Source organism: Coregonus lavaretus (assembly GCF_964263955.1).
Source record: "Coregonus lavaretus genome assembly, chromosome: 31".
NCBI classification, from domain to species: Eukaryota; Metazoa; Chordata; class Actinopteri; order Salmoniformes; family Salmonidae; genus Coregonus; species Coregonus lavaretus.
The window spans coordinates 34,650,458-34,669,068 of record NC_140018.1 but is presented as its reverse complement, the minus strand read 5'-3'; the positions used below and the strand labels follow the sequence as shown (position 1 = coordinate 34,669,068).

General features: G+C 44.3%; 2 protein-coding genes across 5 annotated transcripts in view; both read right to left on the bottom strand.

Annotated features, from left to right (window-relative positions):
* The window catches only part of LOC311106931 (acyl-CoA:lysophosphatidylglycerol acyltransferase 1-like), a 63,008-nt gene extending 54,909 nt beyond the window's left edge, over nucleotides 1–8,099 (bottom strand). Inside the window, exons 1-3 of one of the 4 annotated variants that reach the window (XM_084149327.1) lie at nucleotides 7,777–8,099; nucleotides 7,559–7,596; nucleotides 6,256–6,508 (exon numbers count right to left, since the gene is read on the bottom strand). In XM_084149327.1, the coding sequence (XP_084005453.1) occupies nucleotides 6,256–6,493 (238 nt within the window). In that variant the 5' untranslated portion in view covers nucleotides 6,494–6,508; nucleotides 7,559–7,596; nucleotides 7,777–8,099. Of the gene's footprint in view, nucleotides 1–6,255; nucleotides 6,509–7,558 lie in introns of all 4 variants that reach the window. The other 3 variants (XM_084149325.1, XM_084149324.1, XM_084149326.1) reach the window with 3 other exon arrangements.
* A 439-nt stretch (nucleotides 8,100–8,538) lies between these two features.
* Nucleotides 8,539–18,608, bottom strand: LOC311106500 (integrator complex subunit 7-like). Its single transcript, XM_084148848.1, has 20 exons — nucleotides 18,420–18,608; nucleotides 17,918–18,047; nucleotides 17,583–17,729; nucleotides 17,052–17,189; nucleotides 16,801–16,847; nucleotides 16,234–16,433; nucleotides 15,570–15,692; nucleotides 15,292–15,409; nucleotides 14,841–14,975; nucleotides 14,426–14,523; nucleotides 13,993–14,232; nucleotides 13,458–13,595; nucleotides 12,482–12,688; nucleotides 11,872–12,066; nucleotides 11,536–11,639; nucleotides 11,352–11,420; nucleotides 10,986–11,118; nucleotides 10,644–10,742; nucleotides 10,246–10,434; nucleotides 8,539–9,972 (listed from the first exon to the last, which is right to left on the bottom strand). Exons 1-20 carry the CDS (start codon nucleotides 18,511–18,513, stop codon nucleotides 9,661–9,663), a joined length of 2,916 nt encoding a protein of 971 aa, XP_084004974.1. The 5' UTR covers nucleotides 18,514–18,608; the 3' UTR covers nucleotides 8,539–9,660.
* Nucleotides 18,609–18,611: the final 3 nt, after the last annotated feature.

Sequence of the window (18,611 nt, the reverse complement as noted above, 5' to 3'; positions counted from 1 at the left end):
TTAAAAGGCTAATTGATCTTTAGAAAACCCTTTTGCAATTATGTTAGCACAGCTGAAAACGGTTGTGCTGATTAAAAAAGCAATAAAACGGCCTTCTTGAGACTAGTTCAGTATCTGGAGCATCAACAATTGTGGGTTTGATTACAGGATCGAAATGGCCAGAAACAAATAACTTTCTTCTGAAACTCATCAGTCTATTCTTGTTCTGAGAAATGAAGGCTATTCTATGGGAGAAATTGCCAAGAAACTGAAGACCTCGTACAACGCTGTGTACTACTCCCTTCACAGAACTGGCTCTAACCAGAATAGAAAGAGGAGTGGGAGGCCCCAGTGCACAACTGAGCAAGAGGACAAATACATTAGTGTCTCGTTTGAGAGACAGACGCCTCACAGGTCCTCAACTGGCAGCTTCATTAAATAGTATCCGCAAAACACCAGTCTCAACATCAACAGTGAAGAGGCGACTCTGGGATGCTGACCTTCTAGGCAGAGTTGCAAAGAAAAAGCCATATCTCAGACTGGCCAATAAAAAGAAAAGATTAAGATGGGCAAAAGAACACAGACACTGGACAGAGGAAGCATCTCATAAAAGTGTTATGGACAGACGAATCGAAGTTTGAGGTGCTCGGATCACAAAGAAGAACATTTGTGAGACGCAGACCAAATGAAAAGATGCTGGAGGAGTGCTTGATGCCATCTGTCAAGCATGGTGGAGGCAATGTGATGGTCTGGGGGTGCTTTGGTGGTGGTAAAGTGGGAGATTTGTACAGGGTAAAAGGGATCTTGAAGAAGGAAGGCTATCACTCCATTTCGCAAAGCCATACCCTGTGGACGGCACTTGATTGGAGCCAATTTCCTCCTACAACAGAACAATGATCCAAAGCACAGCTCCAAACTATGCAAGAAGTACACTGCTCAAAAAAATAAAGGGAACACTTAAACACCACAATGTAACTCCAAGTCAATCACACTTCTGTGAAATCAAACTGTCCACTTAGGAAGCAACACTGATTGACAATACATTTCACATGCTGTTGTGCAAATGGAATAGACAACAGGTGGAAATTATAGGCAATTAGCAAGAGACCCCAATAAAGGAGTGGTTTTGCAGGTGGTGACCACAGACCACTTCTCAGTTCCTATGCTTCCTGGCTGATGTTTTTGTCATTTTTGAATGCTGGCGGTGCTTTCACTCTAGTGGTAGCATGAGACGGAGTCTACAACCCACACAAGTGCCTCAGGTAGTGCAGCTCATCCAGGATGGCACATCAATGCGAGCTGTGGCAAGAAGGTTTGCTGTGTCTGTCAGCGTAGTGTCCAGAGCATGGAGGCGCTACCAGGAGACAGGCCAGTACATCAGGAGACGTGGAGGAGGCCGTAGGAGGGCAACAACCCAGCAGCAGGACTGCTACCGCCGCCTTTGTGCAAGGAGGAGCAGGAGGAGCACTGCCAGAGCCCTGCAAAATGACATCCAGCAGGCCACAAATGTGCATATGTCTGCTCAAAACGGTCAGAAACAGATTCCATGAGGGTGGTATGAGGGCCCGACGTCCACAGGTGGGGGTTGTGCTTACAGCCCAACACCGTGCAGGACGTTTGGCATTTGCCAGAGAACACCAAGATTGGCAAATTCGCCACTGGCGCCCTGTGCTCTTCACAGATGAAAGCAGGTTCACACTGAGCACATGTGACAGACGTGACAGATTCTGGAGACGCCATGGAGAACGTTCTGCTGCCTGCAACATCCTCCAGCATGACCGGTTTGGCGGTGGGTCAGTCATGGTGTGGGGTGGCATTTCTTTGGGGGGGCCGCACAGCCCTCCATGTGCTCGCCAGAGGTAGCCTGACTGCCATTAGGTACCGAGATGAGATCCTCAGACCCCTTGTGAGACCATATGCTGGTGCGGTTGGCCCTGGGTTCCTCCTAATGCAAGACAATGCTAGACCATGTGGCAGGAGTGTGTCAGCAGTTCCTGCAAGAGGAAGGCATTGATGCCATGGACTGGCCCGACCCGTTCCCCAGACCTGAATCCAATTGAGCACATCTGGGACATCATGTCTCGTTCCATCCACCAACGCCACGTTGCACCACAGACTGTCCAGGAGTTGGCGGATGCTTTAGTCCAGGTCTGGGAGGAGATCCCTCAGGAGACCATCCGCCACCTCATCAGGAGCATGCCCAGGCGTTGTAGGGAGGTCATACAGGCACGTGGAGGCCACACACACTACTGAGCCTCATTTTGACTTGTTTTAAGGACATTACATCAAAGTTGGATCAGCCTGTAGTGTGGTTTTCCACTTTAATTTTGAGGGTGACTCCAAATCCAGACCTCCATGGGTTGATAAATTTGATTTCCATTGATAAATTGTTGTGTGATTTTGTTGTCAGCACATTCAACTATGTAAAGAAAAAAGTATTTAATAAGATTATTTCATTCATTCAGATCTAGGATGTGTTATTTTAGTGTTCCATTTATTTTTTTGAGCAGTGTATTTAGGGAAGAAGCAGTCAGCTGGTATTCTGTCTATAATGGAGTGGCCAGTACAGTCACCAGTCAACCCTATTGAGCTGTTGTGGGAGCAGCTTGACCGTATGGTACTTAAGAAGTGCCCATCAAGCCAATCGAACTTGTGGGAGGTGCTTCAGGAAGCATGGGGTGAAGTCTCTTCAGATTACGTCAACAAATTGACAACTAGAATGCCAAAGGTCTGCGAGGATCTTTGACGAAAGCAAAGTTTGAAGGACACAATTATTATTTCTATTAAAAATCATTATTTCTAACCTTGTCAATGACTACATTTCCTATGCATTTTGCTATATGTCCTATTCAAACTCATTTCAGGTATGTTTTCATGGAAAACAAGGAAATGTCTAAGTGACCAAACTTTTGAACGGTGGTGTATGTATGTATATATATATATATATATATATACACACATATACACACACCCCTTCACATCTGATGGTGTTCAATTAACGATTGATTCTTTAACTGCTTCAAGCATAGTACAACTCTTAACCTATCATTACTCCATTAGTCTTTGTAAACAATACATAGGTCCAAAATCAGTATAAAATGTATGTCATTCTCATGGACCATGAGTCCTTGTATCCACAACTCTATGTGAGAGTGTTTGCATTTCCTCAGCCCTCAGAACTAGTCCTACACTAAACTTTGTGGCGGAGCTGCTGTTGGGCTGAAATACAAAATCAGTATCGTGGTTTTCAGTGTCAGCATTGCAGCTTTATCAAAAATCTAAGAATACAGTCCATAATGGAGAGAAGAGGGAGGAGGAGCAGTTGGATGACTGATATACATATTGTAATATTACCCATGTGAATCAGAGGAGGCTGGTGGGAGGAGCTATAGGAGAACAGCTGTGTAATTTCTGGAGTGCCATACATGGAACTGCGTTAAACATGTGGTTTCCATATGGTTGATACAGTTCCATTTATTCCATTCCAGCCATTACAATGAGCCCGTTCTCCTATCGCTCGTCCCACCAGCCTCCTCTGGTGTGAATAGGCTATTCAAATTCTCTCTTGTGGTTTGGAGAATGGTAAAAATATACAGGTCCATATCTTACCACCACAATATAACACTTCTCATTTCTAAAATATGAAAATTGCTACTGCCCTCAATGTTCTCCCAAACACAGTACTTTCCCTAAATTCTCATTTAACCAAGAGTAGACAATATTATGTTGAGAGGGACTTCTGAGAAGCTATGTAGCAATGAGTCATGCAAGATACTCCGAATCATGCCAGCTTTAGCTGTCATTTACCTGACTGTTCCTAAAAGGAACAGCCCTGTAAGTAACTACGGATCTAATGTGTAAAGAGGTTACTCATATGCGGAGGATGGGGGACAAATCAGCACAACAGTGCATAGGCAGTCCTGTCACAGATTCCAAACCCACACTCCTCCACACTCCTCCGACAAGGTACTACCCTGGCAGTTCAGCAAGCTCTTATCTTGCCTGCCTTGGCTCAGAGGTAACCTCGCTGTCTGTAACTTGCTCATCAAGGTCTCATTACACATACAGTGCATTCGGAAAGTATTCAGACCGCTTGACTTTTTCCACATTCTGTTACGTTACAGCCTTATTCTAAAATGGATTACATTTGTAAAAATCTTTAAGCTTCACACAATACCCCATAATGACAAAGCGAAAACAGGTCTTGAAATCTTTGCAAATCCATTAAAAATAAACACACAAATACCTTATTTACATAAGTATTCAGACCCTTTGCTCAGACTCAAAATTGAGCTCAGGGGCATCCTGTTTCCATTGATCATCCTTGAGATGTTTCTACAACTTGATTGGAGTCCACCTGTGGTAAATTAAATTAATTGGACATGATTTAGAAAGGCACATACCGGTCTATATAAAGGTCCCAGTTGACAGTGCATGTCAGAGCAAAAACCAAGCCATGAGGTCGAAGGAATCGTCAGTAGAGCTCCGAGACAGGATTGGGTCGAGGCACAGATCTGGGGAAGGGTACCAAGTCTGCAGCATTTAAGATCCCCAAGAACACAGTGGCCTCCATCATTCTTAAATGGAAAAAGTTTGGAACCACCAAGACTCTTCAAAGAGCTATCGGGGGAGAAGGGCCTTGGTCAGGGAGGTGACCAAGAACCCGATGGTCACTCTGACAGAGCTCCAGAGTTCCTCTGTGGAGATGGGAGAACCTTCCAGAAGGACAACCATCTCCGCAGCGCTCCACCAATCAGGCCTTTATGGTAGAGTGGCCAGACGGAAGGCACTCCTCAGTAAAAGTCACATGACAGCCCGCTTGGAGTTTGCCAAAAGGCACCTAAAGGACTCTCAGACCATGAGAAACAAGATTATGTGGTGTGATGAAACCAAGATTGAACTCTTTGGCCTGAATGCCAAGCGTCACGTCTGGAGGAAACCTGGCACCATCCCTACGGTGACGCATGGTGGTGGCAGCATCATGCTGTGGGGATGTTTTTCAGTGGCAGGGACACTAGTCAGGATCGAGGGAAAGATGAACGGAGCAAAGTACAGAGAGATCCTTGAACACCTGCTCCAGAGTGCTCAGGACCTCACACTGGGGCGAAGGTTCACCTTACAACAGGTCAACGACTCTAAGCACACAGCCAAGACAACGCAGGAGTGGCTTCGGGACAAGTCTCTTAATGTCCTTGAGTGGCCCAGCCAAAGCCTGGACTTGAACCTGATCAAACATCTCTGGAGAGACCTGAAAAAAGCTGTGCAGCGACGCTCCCCATCCAACCTGACAGAGCTTGAAAGGATCTGCAGAGAAGAATGGGAGAATCTCCCCAAATACAGGTGCGCCAAGCTTGTAGTCATACCCAAAAAGACTTGAGACTGTAATCGCTGCCAAAGGTGCTTCAACAAAGTACTGAGTAAAAGGTCTGAATACTTATTTAAAGGGTGATAATGACATTTATTTTTATTATACATTTGATATAATTTCTAAAATCCTGTTTTTTCTTTGTCATTATGGGGTATTGTGTGTAGATTGAGGGGGGGGGGGACATTTGAATCCATTTTGGAATAAGGCTGTAACGTAACAAAATGCGGAAAAAGTCAAAGGGTCTGAATACTTTCCGAATGTACTGTACGTTTCAAATTCAAGTCGAGGTGTTCTATGCATTATTTATCAGCAGGCCTTGACGATCCTCATGTTCAGCACTTTGTAATTTCTAAGCATTTTGCTCTTGGCCCGGTGCAACCAAACACTGCTCAGAGGGCAATGTGGCTCCCAGACACCTAATCAGCCAGTTGAAAGTGGGAACCCCTGGCACAATGTTTTTGTGAATGAACTTGGAAAGAGTGTTGACGGGTAAAACAGGACTAAGTATCAAGTGATTACACTCACAGTACTATAGACAGACTTCCCTACTATATGAGAATGTGATGACACTTGAAGCGGTTGTGTATGTTCTTCACAAACCAAAAGTAGTCTGACATAAGTCTTACATTTACATGTAATCATACATCACATACACAAGAGTGATGACCTGTTCAGCATCAACTTCCTAGTTCCTACAGACAGTAGCTATTGGTCTTGCAGTTGAGGTACAAGCTATCCTGAAAGGGGATCAGGTGATATTGAAAGGGCTGTTGAAATCAATACTTTGATTGATTACAATGATTCCACCACACCAGTCTGAACCATGTAGGCTATTGATAATTAGGGTTTGTGTCCACAGTAACCCCTGCATTCATAGCCATTCCCAGGCTTGTTGTGTGGCATCTTACCTGTATAGCCTGCAACCCAGCCCCACTGTGACACCATTGCCAACATCCATTTGAACATTATTCCTTCAATGAGCCAGAAAGTGCGGCTGTCCATTATTCTGAGAGGCTGAAGAAGAATGCAGTAGAGGCAATACGAAGGGATTGCTACACAGTTATTGATGAACACAAAGATGAAACGAAGTAATGAGTTCAGGAGTACCCAGCCCAGGTTGCGGGCGCCTTCTAGAAGTTGTGCCATACTGATGCACACTGCCTGTGAAAATAGGGAGAAAACCAGTTAGCTAACAAACATTTCCGAGTGGTAGATTTCTAATGTGAGTTGCTAAAAACTTGACAAATATGACATTGCTCAGAAAACATCGCTAACGTTAGCTAAGACAATCATGCCGATATCTAACTAGCTAACGTTAGTTGGCTAGCTAAATATTGTTCGGCCGTTCTAAATAGGAGGATGCATGACAACCTAACAACAAACGTTAGCTAACTAACTACCTGAAAATGGAGGCAGCCTTTATAGAGACTAACGTTAGGCTCCGTTATCCATTTTGTAGTATCAATACGTTTTATAGCTACACAAGATGCTGCTAGCTAGCTAATATCATTGAGCAGGACTCAGGCCAATTTCCGCCGGTTTTAAATCATGTCTCCACATCTTGCAAGTCCAGTACAACGAGGTCATTGAATGAACAGACCCACAACACAGTTGACTACGTCCAGTAGTAGCTCCCATCCCAACTTACTTAGCTGGCTAGCCATTCAGGGAATTTTGTAAATATAAAGCCATTACCGGTGTTGGAATCTTGAACCCGAGCAAGAGTCAACTAACTACTAGCTAATGTTAGGCCAATCAAATGATGCTTTGACTGAACCCATACAAGCTAGCTGCCGGCCGTTACTTAACGTTAGTAGCTAAGCTAGCTAACGTAAACCTGGTAGCTAACTTTAGCTTTATAGCGGTATAACGGGGTTTGCAGTGCTGGATAGACGCGGTTTTTAGCTGGCTAACTAATAAGCCACCAATGCCACTCACAACATAACAATTTCCATCTTCAATAACGACACAGTCAATGTGGCTAGCTACCAATACCATTGGTTTTGTAAGGTGTTGGTACAAAGTCCGATTTTATTTTATTCCGCGCCAATGTTTTATTAGCTGGCTACCTAGTCTTTGCGTGGTTAGCTTAACCTGGCTTTTTTTAGCTACAACGGCGAGAAAATCAAAATCACTGTCAGAGGTATCAGCAAATGGCTAGTTAACTAAACATCAATGTTCTTAGCACTCGATCATCCTACTGTTACTCACCCAATCTTAGTAGCTACTGTTCCCCCGTCCAAATGTTACTGCCGGACGATACAACAGAGATAGCTGGCTTAAAAGGACGAATACCAAGTCACATGTATTAACTTAACATGTTAGATCCTTAAACATTGAGTTATGTATCATATTGTATATGTGCCATTCACACAATGTTAGTAAACGTTCACACTCCCGTCACGGCTAGCTAGCCGCTATCCATGTACCTAATTAGCTGCTCATTTAGCGTCGCTGGGTGTTTCTCAATCAATGGCACTCGAATAATTCCATCGATGCAACATCAGTTAGCTAGTACTTTAGCTAGCAAGCAGGATAGCTAGACATAATTTCTATCTACTTCTCTTGCGTCTCCTTTAATCCAATTGCAACAATTCCTTGATGGAAGAGCCATTTAACACGCCTTTATTGTTTTAGTGCAAAGGCGGCAGCGTTCCAGTTTGTACATCGGAGTATATTTAATGTTCTAATTCTGCTGTCTGCTCCGCTAGTTCGACTGACCCGTTCGATTATCGCTAGCTATTTATGCAGCGGCCACCAGAGGAGAATCTCATTTATGACGACGCTGAGAAAACGTGGATCTGCGCAAGCTCTGACTGACAAACCACGGACTGCACCAACCACCAAATGCTTTTGAGCCAGAGATGATGAACCAATCGCCTGGTTGCCGTCTCTGTTCAGCTATTACGTTCCACTCCTTACCACTCCTGTCATTTGCCAAAGAGGCTGGCCTTTCTGTAATCTTTAATGATAGAATGTTCATGAGATCACAGGATTTTATCCTGATTCGATAACCCTCACAGCTATCATCCAATCAAACATGTTTATGCAAATTTGCCTGATTCATACATTTGATTGGAAATATTCTAACATTGGGTCATAGAGATCCTATTAAATTACATTATTATAATTCCGTATTCTATGCATTGGGCATTCTGACGTAATACATTTAATCGTAAACGAAAACATTTGGCGCGAAGAAAACAGAGGATTCCCGTTTATTGCATTTTTACCACCAACCAATTTGATCACATCACACCAGAGAAGCTCTCGCCATTCAAACTTTACCGCCAGGTCATTGTGAACGCTGTAGCATATTTTATATCCAGCAAGCAAAAGCAAGGTGCTCTTTGGCAAGGAGTGGCATGTTAGCAAACAAACTGGTACCCAGACCAATAAGCCATTACATTTGAGTCAAATAAATAGCACCGGTGCATAGGCCTATTCAGCCCATAGCTGAAACGTATAATATAAATGAACTGTACCTAACAACTCAACATATCATTTTGTTAAGGACAGAGCAAATAACTCAGGGCAGAGAGCGCTGCACCCACAGTGCACTAAGTGGGTAGCAGAAAATAAATTGATCAAAGACTGTAGTCCATACATGTGGTAAAATTGCATTATTTCTTCAAAGTATTCTTCCATATATCATTATTAACATATATTGATTTGGTTTTGCAGTGTACTGTTCACTATATGGTCACTGGTCGCCCCCTGCTGGTCTTATTTAGAACCGCACCGATTAAGGGGATGGCAGGTGGAAATGGACAACTAGATTCACTAACAGCCAGGGGAACCCTATGGGGGTGCGGCCCTCCCTCTGGAGAATTTAATGACTAAATTCTGCATTCTTGTGCACTAACCTGCAGATTGAGTAAGTAGATTTGCTGACAATTAATATTTCCAGTTTCCACTATACAAGGCCTTTATCGAAAGCTAATAAAGGCACAGAGATATAATATAATGGGAATTTGTCCTAGTGCCCCCTATGTATCATGACAACAATCGAGCCACACTCACACAAAGACTGACATTGCAGAGTTTCAATGAAATGTGGTCTTTAATAATTGGACAATTGACAGGGGGCTAATACTTATACCGTTCAATAGCTTTGTCTATATTCCTTTGTGACCAGTAACCTAAAATAAATGGATAGGTGAAAGCAATGATGGGTAGGTAAAAGCTCACCAAGCTATTGCTCATGCCTCTATTGCTCCAGTCCAGTCTTTTGAGACGAGCGTTGACGAAGAAAGGAAACATACAAACAGTTATGGGACAAGGCAATGGGTTAGAGGGGGTTTACTAGGGTATCACTGGAAGCGGGCGTATACACTACTCCTCTGTGGGGCCGGGGCCGTCTCGGGCCTAGCCTGCTGTGCCTGTTGCTGCTGCTGCTGGTTGTGGCGGAGCTGCTGGGCGTAAGGGTCCTCCAGGGACTTGACCGACACAGTGGTCTTGGGCCCAGTCTTCCACTCGATGCCGCTCTCGTCCACCACTGAGGCCTCCACGTTGACCGTGTGGCTGCCCAGGATGGAGAAGTTGAGCAGGAACTGGGTGCTGAAGTAGTCATTGTGTGGCTCCACCCGCTGCTCAATCTCATTGGTGTTGCTGTCCAATGGAATCTGATGGGAAATGAAATATGCTGGTGGATACATACTTTGGTATTGAGTTGTATTAATGAAGCTGAACCACTGGGAGGTGTAATTTTCTTTCTAAATTAAGATAAAAAGGTCTAAAACCATACTAGCTAGAGACATTGTAACAGTATAGGAATAGAGTATGAGATATCCATCAAAAGCCTCAACAGTTTATAACACCAGCCAAGTAGTGTGTAAGGTAAATTACCACTGCAATAATCACTACTAGGGCAGGGGGTGGGATTGCTTTAGAGTCACCTTGTATTCGGGTCCACCTGTCTTGCTCTGGAGAGTGGAGCTTACGTTGAGGCAGACAGACTGAATCTTGCGGAACAGTCCGGGGGTGGAGCCATGCTGCACCACGCCCTCCACCTTCAGAGTCAGCTGTTGGTTGTTCTGCACTGGGATTGGCTCGGTCGGGGTCCGAGGAGACGGGGAGAGAGCAAGCTGGAAATGCATTAAAAAAATAAAAATAAGTCTGAATCAATTTCAATGAATCATTTCAATGCAAAATACTACTTCTTAATGTTATTGCAAATCTAATAAATATATTTTACAGCGTACCAAATACCAATGCATCAAATGGTTCCTAAAGCAAGAACTGAGCTAAAGTAGTGTATTCCGAATAGCATTTGTATTGCATTATAGTTAGTTACCTTAATACTGGTTGACTGGAGTTTCTGGAAGAAGTACCTCTGGAAGGACAGTGGGACCTTGAGCAGAGCTATGACCGCGTCACATAGACAACCTGTGTGCTACATAAACAACAAAAACAAATAGATTTGCATTTTGTAGTCCTATCCACTGACTACACACTGACCAGCTGGACGAAGTGTCATTACAGGTCCATTAAGGCAAGCAACTGAAAACGCTTTGTACTGAAAAAAGAAAACAAGTGTTTCTTATTGGACAAGTCCAGGTAGTGGTTCTCGCAGTTTGTCAATTTTCTACCGTTTGGTGCCTAATGAACACAACCCTGGGCAGTTTAATGACCTCACCAGGTAAGAGACAGGAGGGTGCTTCCTGCTTAGGCCCTCCACTTCCTCCAAGACGTGGTTGAACACGGACATCATCCGCCTCTCGTACTCACTCTCCGTCTGCACCGAGCCCAGGGTACCATAGTCCTGGAAACTGGAGGGCAGAACAGAGGGATATCCCATTTGCTTCAATAGAATTTTCACTAAAATATTAGTTTTGGTAGAATTCAGATCGAATCAACTGAAATGACCAGATTATAGTAAACGCTTCAAGACAACATTTCCTGGAATATTAGGTTAGGCTTCTGATGTGGTAAGGAAAAGAATCCCCTAAATATTACACAGCAATGAGTGCATAAGTTTATTAGTCATATTAACAAGCCTTACCTGGCTGAATGTGGGTCCAGTATCAGAGCCTCGATGACATGGGAGACCAGCAAGCAGCTCTGTTGTTGTCTGTGGCCAACAGTTAAAGACATGTGAGAGGATTTTCAATGGAAATGGTTTTAACTAAGATTCTACTAATGATTTGATGGGCAAGGTGTGTCCGTTCTCTTATGTTTAAGGATACAGTTCCACGTTACGCAGTGTGGCAGAGTCAGCGTCAAATGAGGATTGGTACAAGTCAGCGTAGCGGGCAGCAAGACTCCGGAACTCATCCATGGACACCCTCATCTGAGTTGGAGAAAGAGAAAATAAAGAGAGGTTTCTATATATCCATTGATGGAATAGATATCCAATATGTTTGTTGTGTTCAACCAGCCATCCATTCATAACCCCCTTCTGCCGTACAGACTGACTCCCCTGTCTTACTGTATGGAGTAATGTTAGTGGCACCAGAAATTTAATCGGAATTTGAATTGACACTCAGAAATAGAATTTGAACTCGGTGTCCCCTCCCCCATACCTGCATGGCGATGCGTCCGCAGCGCTGCAGCTCGTTGCCCGAGGTGAGGGCGATGGTGGTGGCGATGGCGGGGGGCGGGCTGGTCTTCAGGCTGTTGCAGGTGCAGATGAGCTGGGACAGGGCCTGGAGCGTGTCGATGCGCAGCTTCACAAAGTCACACTGGTACGACAGTGGGCTTAGGGGCGTGCTGGCAGCCTGGAGGAAGAGAGTTGACTTTCAATACTACCCCATTAACTGGATAGTTAAGCAGACTGGAAAATGATAGTTGAACTCCAGTACTACCTGGCTAAAGGATTCTGACACAAAAGTTTTACAGCACAAAAAAAATCGATACAGCACGGTTGGGGTAAATTCAGTATTCATTTCAATTCAGTCAAATCACAAAGTTAATTGAAATCCAATTAATGAATACAAAAATCCTCTTAAAAAAGGCACATTTTCAACTCAATTCCTGAATGGACTGAATTAAAAACTAAATCGACTGCAACCCTGCTGTATTGAACCCTACAATAGGGGCATGTCAGTTTATATAAGTCTGTTGATGTATGGTTTACAGTTGATTTATAAATGGATCCGTTGCCTTCCTATAAGCAGGCGGACAGTCACTGACCGTGAGGGAGGCGATGCCCTTCTGGTAGGAGCGCAGGGCCTCTGCGATGGCCGTCATGGCGGCGCTGTAGTCTCCGTCCTCCAGGCCGTTCAGACACTGCTCGGCCTGGGAGAACTCCTTCAGACTGTTGAGCCAGAAGTAGAAGTGCTCCGAGGCCACGCGTGTCCGCAAGCTCTGGTACAGCTCGCTGGAGAACTCATGGCAACCCTACGAGGACAGAGGTCCAGACGAGATGTTATGGAGGCAGGCTGGCAAACAGAACACACAGGTCAGGACAGTTGGGTGGAAATGCTTCTAGACTGATATCTAAGCTTTTTCTAAATGTTTCAAAATACTGTGTTGAGCCAAGGCATCAGTATCAGTGACTAATGACTAAGGCTTGAATCCTAACTTGAGATCTGCGCGTGTAACTCGAGTTTTCACAGAAGTCTGCCATTGACATCAATGCATGATTTAGGCGAGTGTCAAGTTAAGTGTGCACATTTAGGATTCCAACCTAACAAAAAAAGTTTCTTTTATTTAACTAGGCAAGTCAGTTCAGAACAAATTCTTATTTACAATGACGGCCTACCCCGGCCAACGCTGGGCCAACTGAGCGCCGCCCTATGGGACTCACGGCTGGATTGTGATACAGCTTGGAATCTAACCTGGGTCTGTAGTGACGCCTCTAGCACTGAGATGCAGTGCCTTAGACGGCTGCGCCACTCTGGAGCCCTAAATGAGTGCAGCACGGATCTATACATATCACAGTATGTCTAGTCTATGGGGATAATCCTTCAACAGGAAGCCTAGATATGTGCTTTATGCTTGTCCTACCTTTCCTCTTTACTTGGGTTTACATGGACTTACTTCAGAGAGAGGTAGACTACAAGTGTCTCCATTACTTTATTAGGTTAATTTGACAGGGACAATGCACATTTATCAACATTTATGCAAATGTACCAGATTTAGCCAGATTGAATAAGTCTTGACTCACCATGCGTGAGGCCTGCCGGGCGATGCAGTACACCGTCCAGCCGTTGGCCACGTTCTCCAGCTGCTGCTTGATCACAGTCTTCACCTCTGCCGACAGGGACGACTGGCTAGCCACAAACACCACCGTCGCCAGGGAAACCTGCAGGGAGAAGAGGGGGGAGGTGATGACACATGCCAGATGTCAGTATCCAGAAGGTGGGATTCATGATTGGAGAACAGCTTTGGAAAGAGCTTTAAAAAAAAAAAAAAAAAAAAGACTTCACACACAGCATTTATCAGAGACCATTATGACATATGAGAGCCAGAATCAGTTCTCACTGCTTAGCTTCCTCTGTGTTTTTGTGCAAAAATAGCTATGGTCATTAAAAGACCATTAACGTCCTTTTCAAAATAATTTGCCAAATGCATTTCAGGTAATTATCTTAAGAAGGTTAAGTTGTGTGGTAAAAAACAACAAATGTAATTCAATTCAATACAACTTTATTAGTCCCCTTAGGGCAACTACAGTTAGTATTAGGGCTTTGTGTATCTCTCACCAAGAGCTCCTGCTGCTTGTCAGTGGACGAGTGGCTGGCCACCCGATAGAGGTCCACAAGATCCCCCAGCATGCCTTCTCCCAGCACGGGCAACTGAGTGGCGATGGCCGCCAGGGCGTGGCACATCAGCACACGGGAGGGGTCGCGGGCCAAGTGCAGCTGGCACAGCAGGAACTCCACCGCTGATTGGCTGAGGTGGGGGCGACTCTTCAGAAGCTGGACCAATGAGGTGAGAGCAGTCTGGGGAGTGAGAGAGGGAAACAGACGGAATGTGTTAACTGTTTATTACAGATTTGTAAAACTATCTATAAACTAACAGTTTATAAACTACAGAGATTACATGGCAGTTTATACGACTACTGAGTAGGCCACGCATCTTTTCCCCTCACTGTACGAGTAATGTATAGACTCATGGGTCCAGGGTGCTACCCACCTTGAGTGTGGCCTGAGCTCTGGGGCTGTCATCCTGACTGCAGAGCACCAGCAGAGACTCCACCCCCATCACTGTGTCCTGCTCCAGCTGCATCATGTCTGGGGAGGGAAAGCAGGACAATAAGTCAGTGGAAGCATAAAAATGTGTTTTGCAAAGAACAAAACACTGCAGTTAATGAAATGGATGATCTGTCATTTTATTGCTGAAAAACCCTAATACTGTACTGGTAATCTGTGAAAGCCTTTGAGTGCACCAAACCCTTTTTTTACCATGAATTAGTCCACAACTGGAAGTTTTTCTTAGGTAAGCCCCATTTTCAAATGCCTGTGAAGTCCTGTGATGATCAGGTAGCTAATGAAAGATGAGTGAGAGGACATCAAATACCACTAAGAGGTACCCTATACCCAGTGCCCACCTTTCTCTGGACATGAAATTGCGATGTTGGCGAGCACAGTGACTCCATGGGCAGCGACGGCCAGGTTGCTGTGGTAACAGCATTCCTGCACCAGCTTAACCAGGTCAGTGAGCCGGGGAGGGGCGGAAGCACCACCTGAGGGGGAGAAAGGAGGAATGTTTTGGAAAGTTTTGAACCCAACTTGGGTACTTGACTGAATGTTCTAAACATCACAAGGCCCCAAAACAACATGGCCTGTAATCACAAAGAGTCTCAGAGTGAGAGTGCTGATATAGGATCAGTTTTGCCTTTTAGATCATATGAATAAGATTCTATGGACAAATTGGACCTGATCCTAGATTAGCACTCCTAGGCCAAGAGCTTCAATTAATTAATTCATTGTTTTAATTAAAAAGTCACTGTGTTTCTTCTGATTGCCTGTGCAGTCAGGCAATCTTGCATTATACTATACCTGTTCCAGGGTTGAAGTACTGTTTGATGGCGATGGTTCCAGAGAGGGTTGAGAGAACAGACAGCATGCCCAGCTTCAGGCTGTTGTAAGGGCTACTCAGGGCACATTCACACAGGGTCTACACACAGGAATAACAGTTTATTTAATGCACTTCAAGGGAAATAAATTAACACAGTATCATGAAAAAATGGATTCTCTTCAAAATACCCAATGCATGACAATTCACCACGTGCAGTTTGATTATGGAGGAGGGAATTTGCAGGGACATAATACCTCACCTGAGTGTTCTCTCTGTTCCAGAGATGGGGGGCTTTTTTAGCAAGGAGCTTCAAGTCCTGGATGGCCAGTCTCTTGACTGCTTTCCTGGGGTCATCCTTCAGGTATTGGAGAAGCAGCTGTAACTGCAGACAGAGGGGGGGAAAGAGACTAGCCGTTAAACATTAAGCCTTCTACAGATCTTACGGATTCTTGAGCTCAGGAGGGGAGTTTAGATGTTATAGCCTGGGTGGATGCCACAGTATGTATCTACATTAGCAATCTCCACTGTTGCTAAGCTTTGCTGTCATCTGGGCTTCGGAATTGCAGGTGCTATAAACAAGTCACTTGTCACTCAAATTCTGTACTTGGAGACCTGTTTGTATGATTGTTTTGAATGAAATGCACTCTGTCTGTGATGTGGTGTCAGCTGTCATGCCAAATAGGGTCCAGCTGACAAAAATTGTCAGAGTTGTGTACCAATGGGATTCTAATGTCCGTTAGTGTCCGGGGAGAGACTATAAGGACTTTTCTGACCAGCATCCCAATGACAGCACGACTAGACAAAATCTAAAACTGACCTTTACCTTAACCCTACCTAATTTTAACCAATTTGAAAACGTAATATCAGTTTGCACGTCAGCCACGTCCCCTTAGTTTTCCCCTAGTGTCTGTTGCTATAGCTACCTGTTTGGGGATGTCGATGAGTGAGGAGGCAGCCAGCTGGGTGAAGGTGTGCAGGGTGACAATGACCATGGGGGTGGAGGGGTAGGAGGTGACCAGCTGCTGCAGCAGCTCCCGGCTGCTGGAGGCCAGGCTGGCATTGTGGTGCATGTGCTGCAGCATAGGGATCAGCTTCAGTTTCAGGTCCACCGGGGTGTCCAGACCTGGAGAGGAACAAGAGCGTAGTGGAACAAGAGCGTAGTGATAGCACGGGCCAGTGGGAGATCAACTGGGTAATGTTCAGTTGGCACGAAATGGAAGAAAAAGCTCAGAAAACCGGAGGTACTATCTGAACTTGTCTAATAACAAAATGCTTGCATTTGTTTGTTGCAAAATGTTTTGCTACAGTGTACACTAATGAACATGACCCTGGACGCTTTATCCAAAAAGGAATCGCATGGCCTTTTCTTCTCCTCTACGACAACACCAATGTGCTTGTTCAGTTGCTTGTATATAACTAAACCCTAATTTCACAGAATGTCATGTGATTCTGCACAAGATGTTCACATGATACTAAAGACATTATGTTACCTTGAATCATTTCACTGATTTTGTTGCAAATCCCAGCTGCAAAGTCTCTGCAGATTGAAAGGGACAGAGAACAGAACATGTTCAATGAGTCAGACCCTGAATACATCATTATTCCTCTTTCCTGGATGGGGCATAGAACAAAAACAATTTTGTGAACAGTTTGAAAGGAAGTAAGCTAAGTTAAAATCATGACAGTTCGGCCAGACAACATAGACCACATTGAAACTTACCTCAAACAGAGAGCCACTTACTTTGACTGTGCAGAGAAGCAGGCCGATGCAAAGATGGCCGCCTCTACTTCGACATTGTCATGCGAGTCCAGACTTTGGTGAACACTGTGATGGGCATTCTTCCTTTCCGGGATGATAGTGGCCAAACTACCAAGCATCCTAAAAATAAATAAATAAATACAATTTTAAAAGGACAAAACACACTGAGAATTTGAAATCATGTAAGTGGAGATGATTGAGTCTTTCCAAAGAAAAATTAAAGCTTTGTCTTCTATGGTGTATGTATCACATTTAATTTTGGAATAAGTGAGGTTTCTCTTTTTGTTTTGTTTATGCAATGACAACCTAGCCTCAATTACCAGTTTTTCACATTCACATTGCTCTTGAAATAGTTGTAGGTATGTAATATTTTGGAATCAATTGTCTGATATGTGAGACTAATGATGACCACCATGCAAATCTGCAACACAGCCACTGTGTGGAATGTGGATTTAACCACCCTCATAATAGATCATCAAACCCTAATGGAAAGAGAAGTGCACGCTATGGCACCTGAGAGTGATGGCTCTGGCCACAGGGTCATTGCTGTGGATGACAGAGAAGACCCTCTTGACAAACTCGTCCACGTTAAGGATCTTCTCCAGGTGCTTCTCGCTCTGTTGAGTTACCTTCAAAACACAGAGGCGCAGAAAGTTGTTCCTGAAAGAGGGGAGAGGTATGTTTATTTATTACAGTAGGAGGACAATACGGTCAAAACTCACTCTGGTTAGCTGCCTTGAACGATTCTGAGGCTTATGCATTTTAATACTGATCAGTATTGGCAAGTGCAAAATGCATTTAGGATTTTGCAGAGTAATGTTTAGTTCAAATGTCACAATTCTCTGTACCCAAGCCTGAAGATGTCAGCCAGTTTCAGAAAAGCAGAGTTGATGAGGATGGGGAAAGGGTACTTCTGGAAGAGTTTGGGAAAGAGGACCACTGCTTCACATTGTTCCCCAAGCTTCCCAGACCGCAAACCTGTAAAAAATGACAGAAACTCAGTCAAACATTTAGATGTATCAGTGTACACAGATCTGGAAGGACAACTTGAGTTTCATCCCCTGTAGCCATATGCCTAACTGACAAATGTCTGAATGTAGTTCAAGTTTGCTCGTCACTGAGGCGAACAGCTAAAATGCTAGCGTTCGCTACTAACAAGCTAGCTTTCTTGTTATTTTAATTGTAGCTAACATATGTGCAGTTGTGTGGCCTTGAATGCATATACATCCGGGGTTACATGACACAGTACAGTTGTTTCAAATGTTAAGCTGCTAAGCTCTTTTCGCATTGATAAGGATAACAAATGGCTAGCCACCTAGCTAGTTGCTAGCTGGCTGGCTCACTACACACCTTTGTCCAACTCCATGAGAGCTGAATTTGCATCCAATTCTTGTTCCCCATAACCGGCCTCTGACAAGAATGAACGTGCAGTAGAAAGCGACATTGTTTATCTTTTATACTTCACGTGAAACACCTGTATATTATATTTTAAAGTATTAGCTCAGCCACTGGATTTAGCTAGCATGTACCATTCGGCACAAA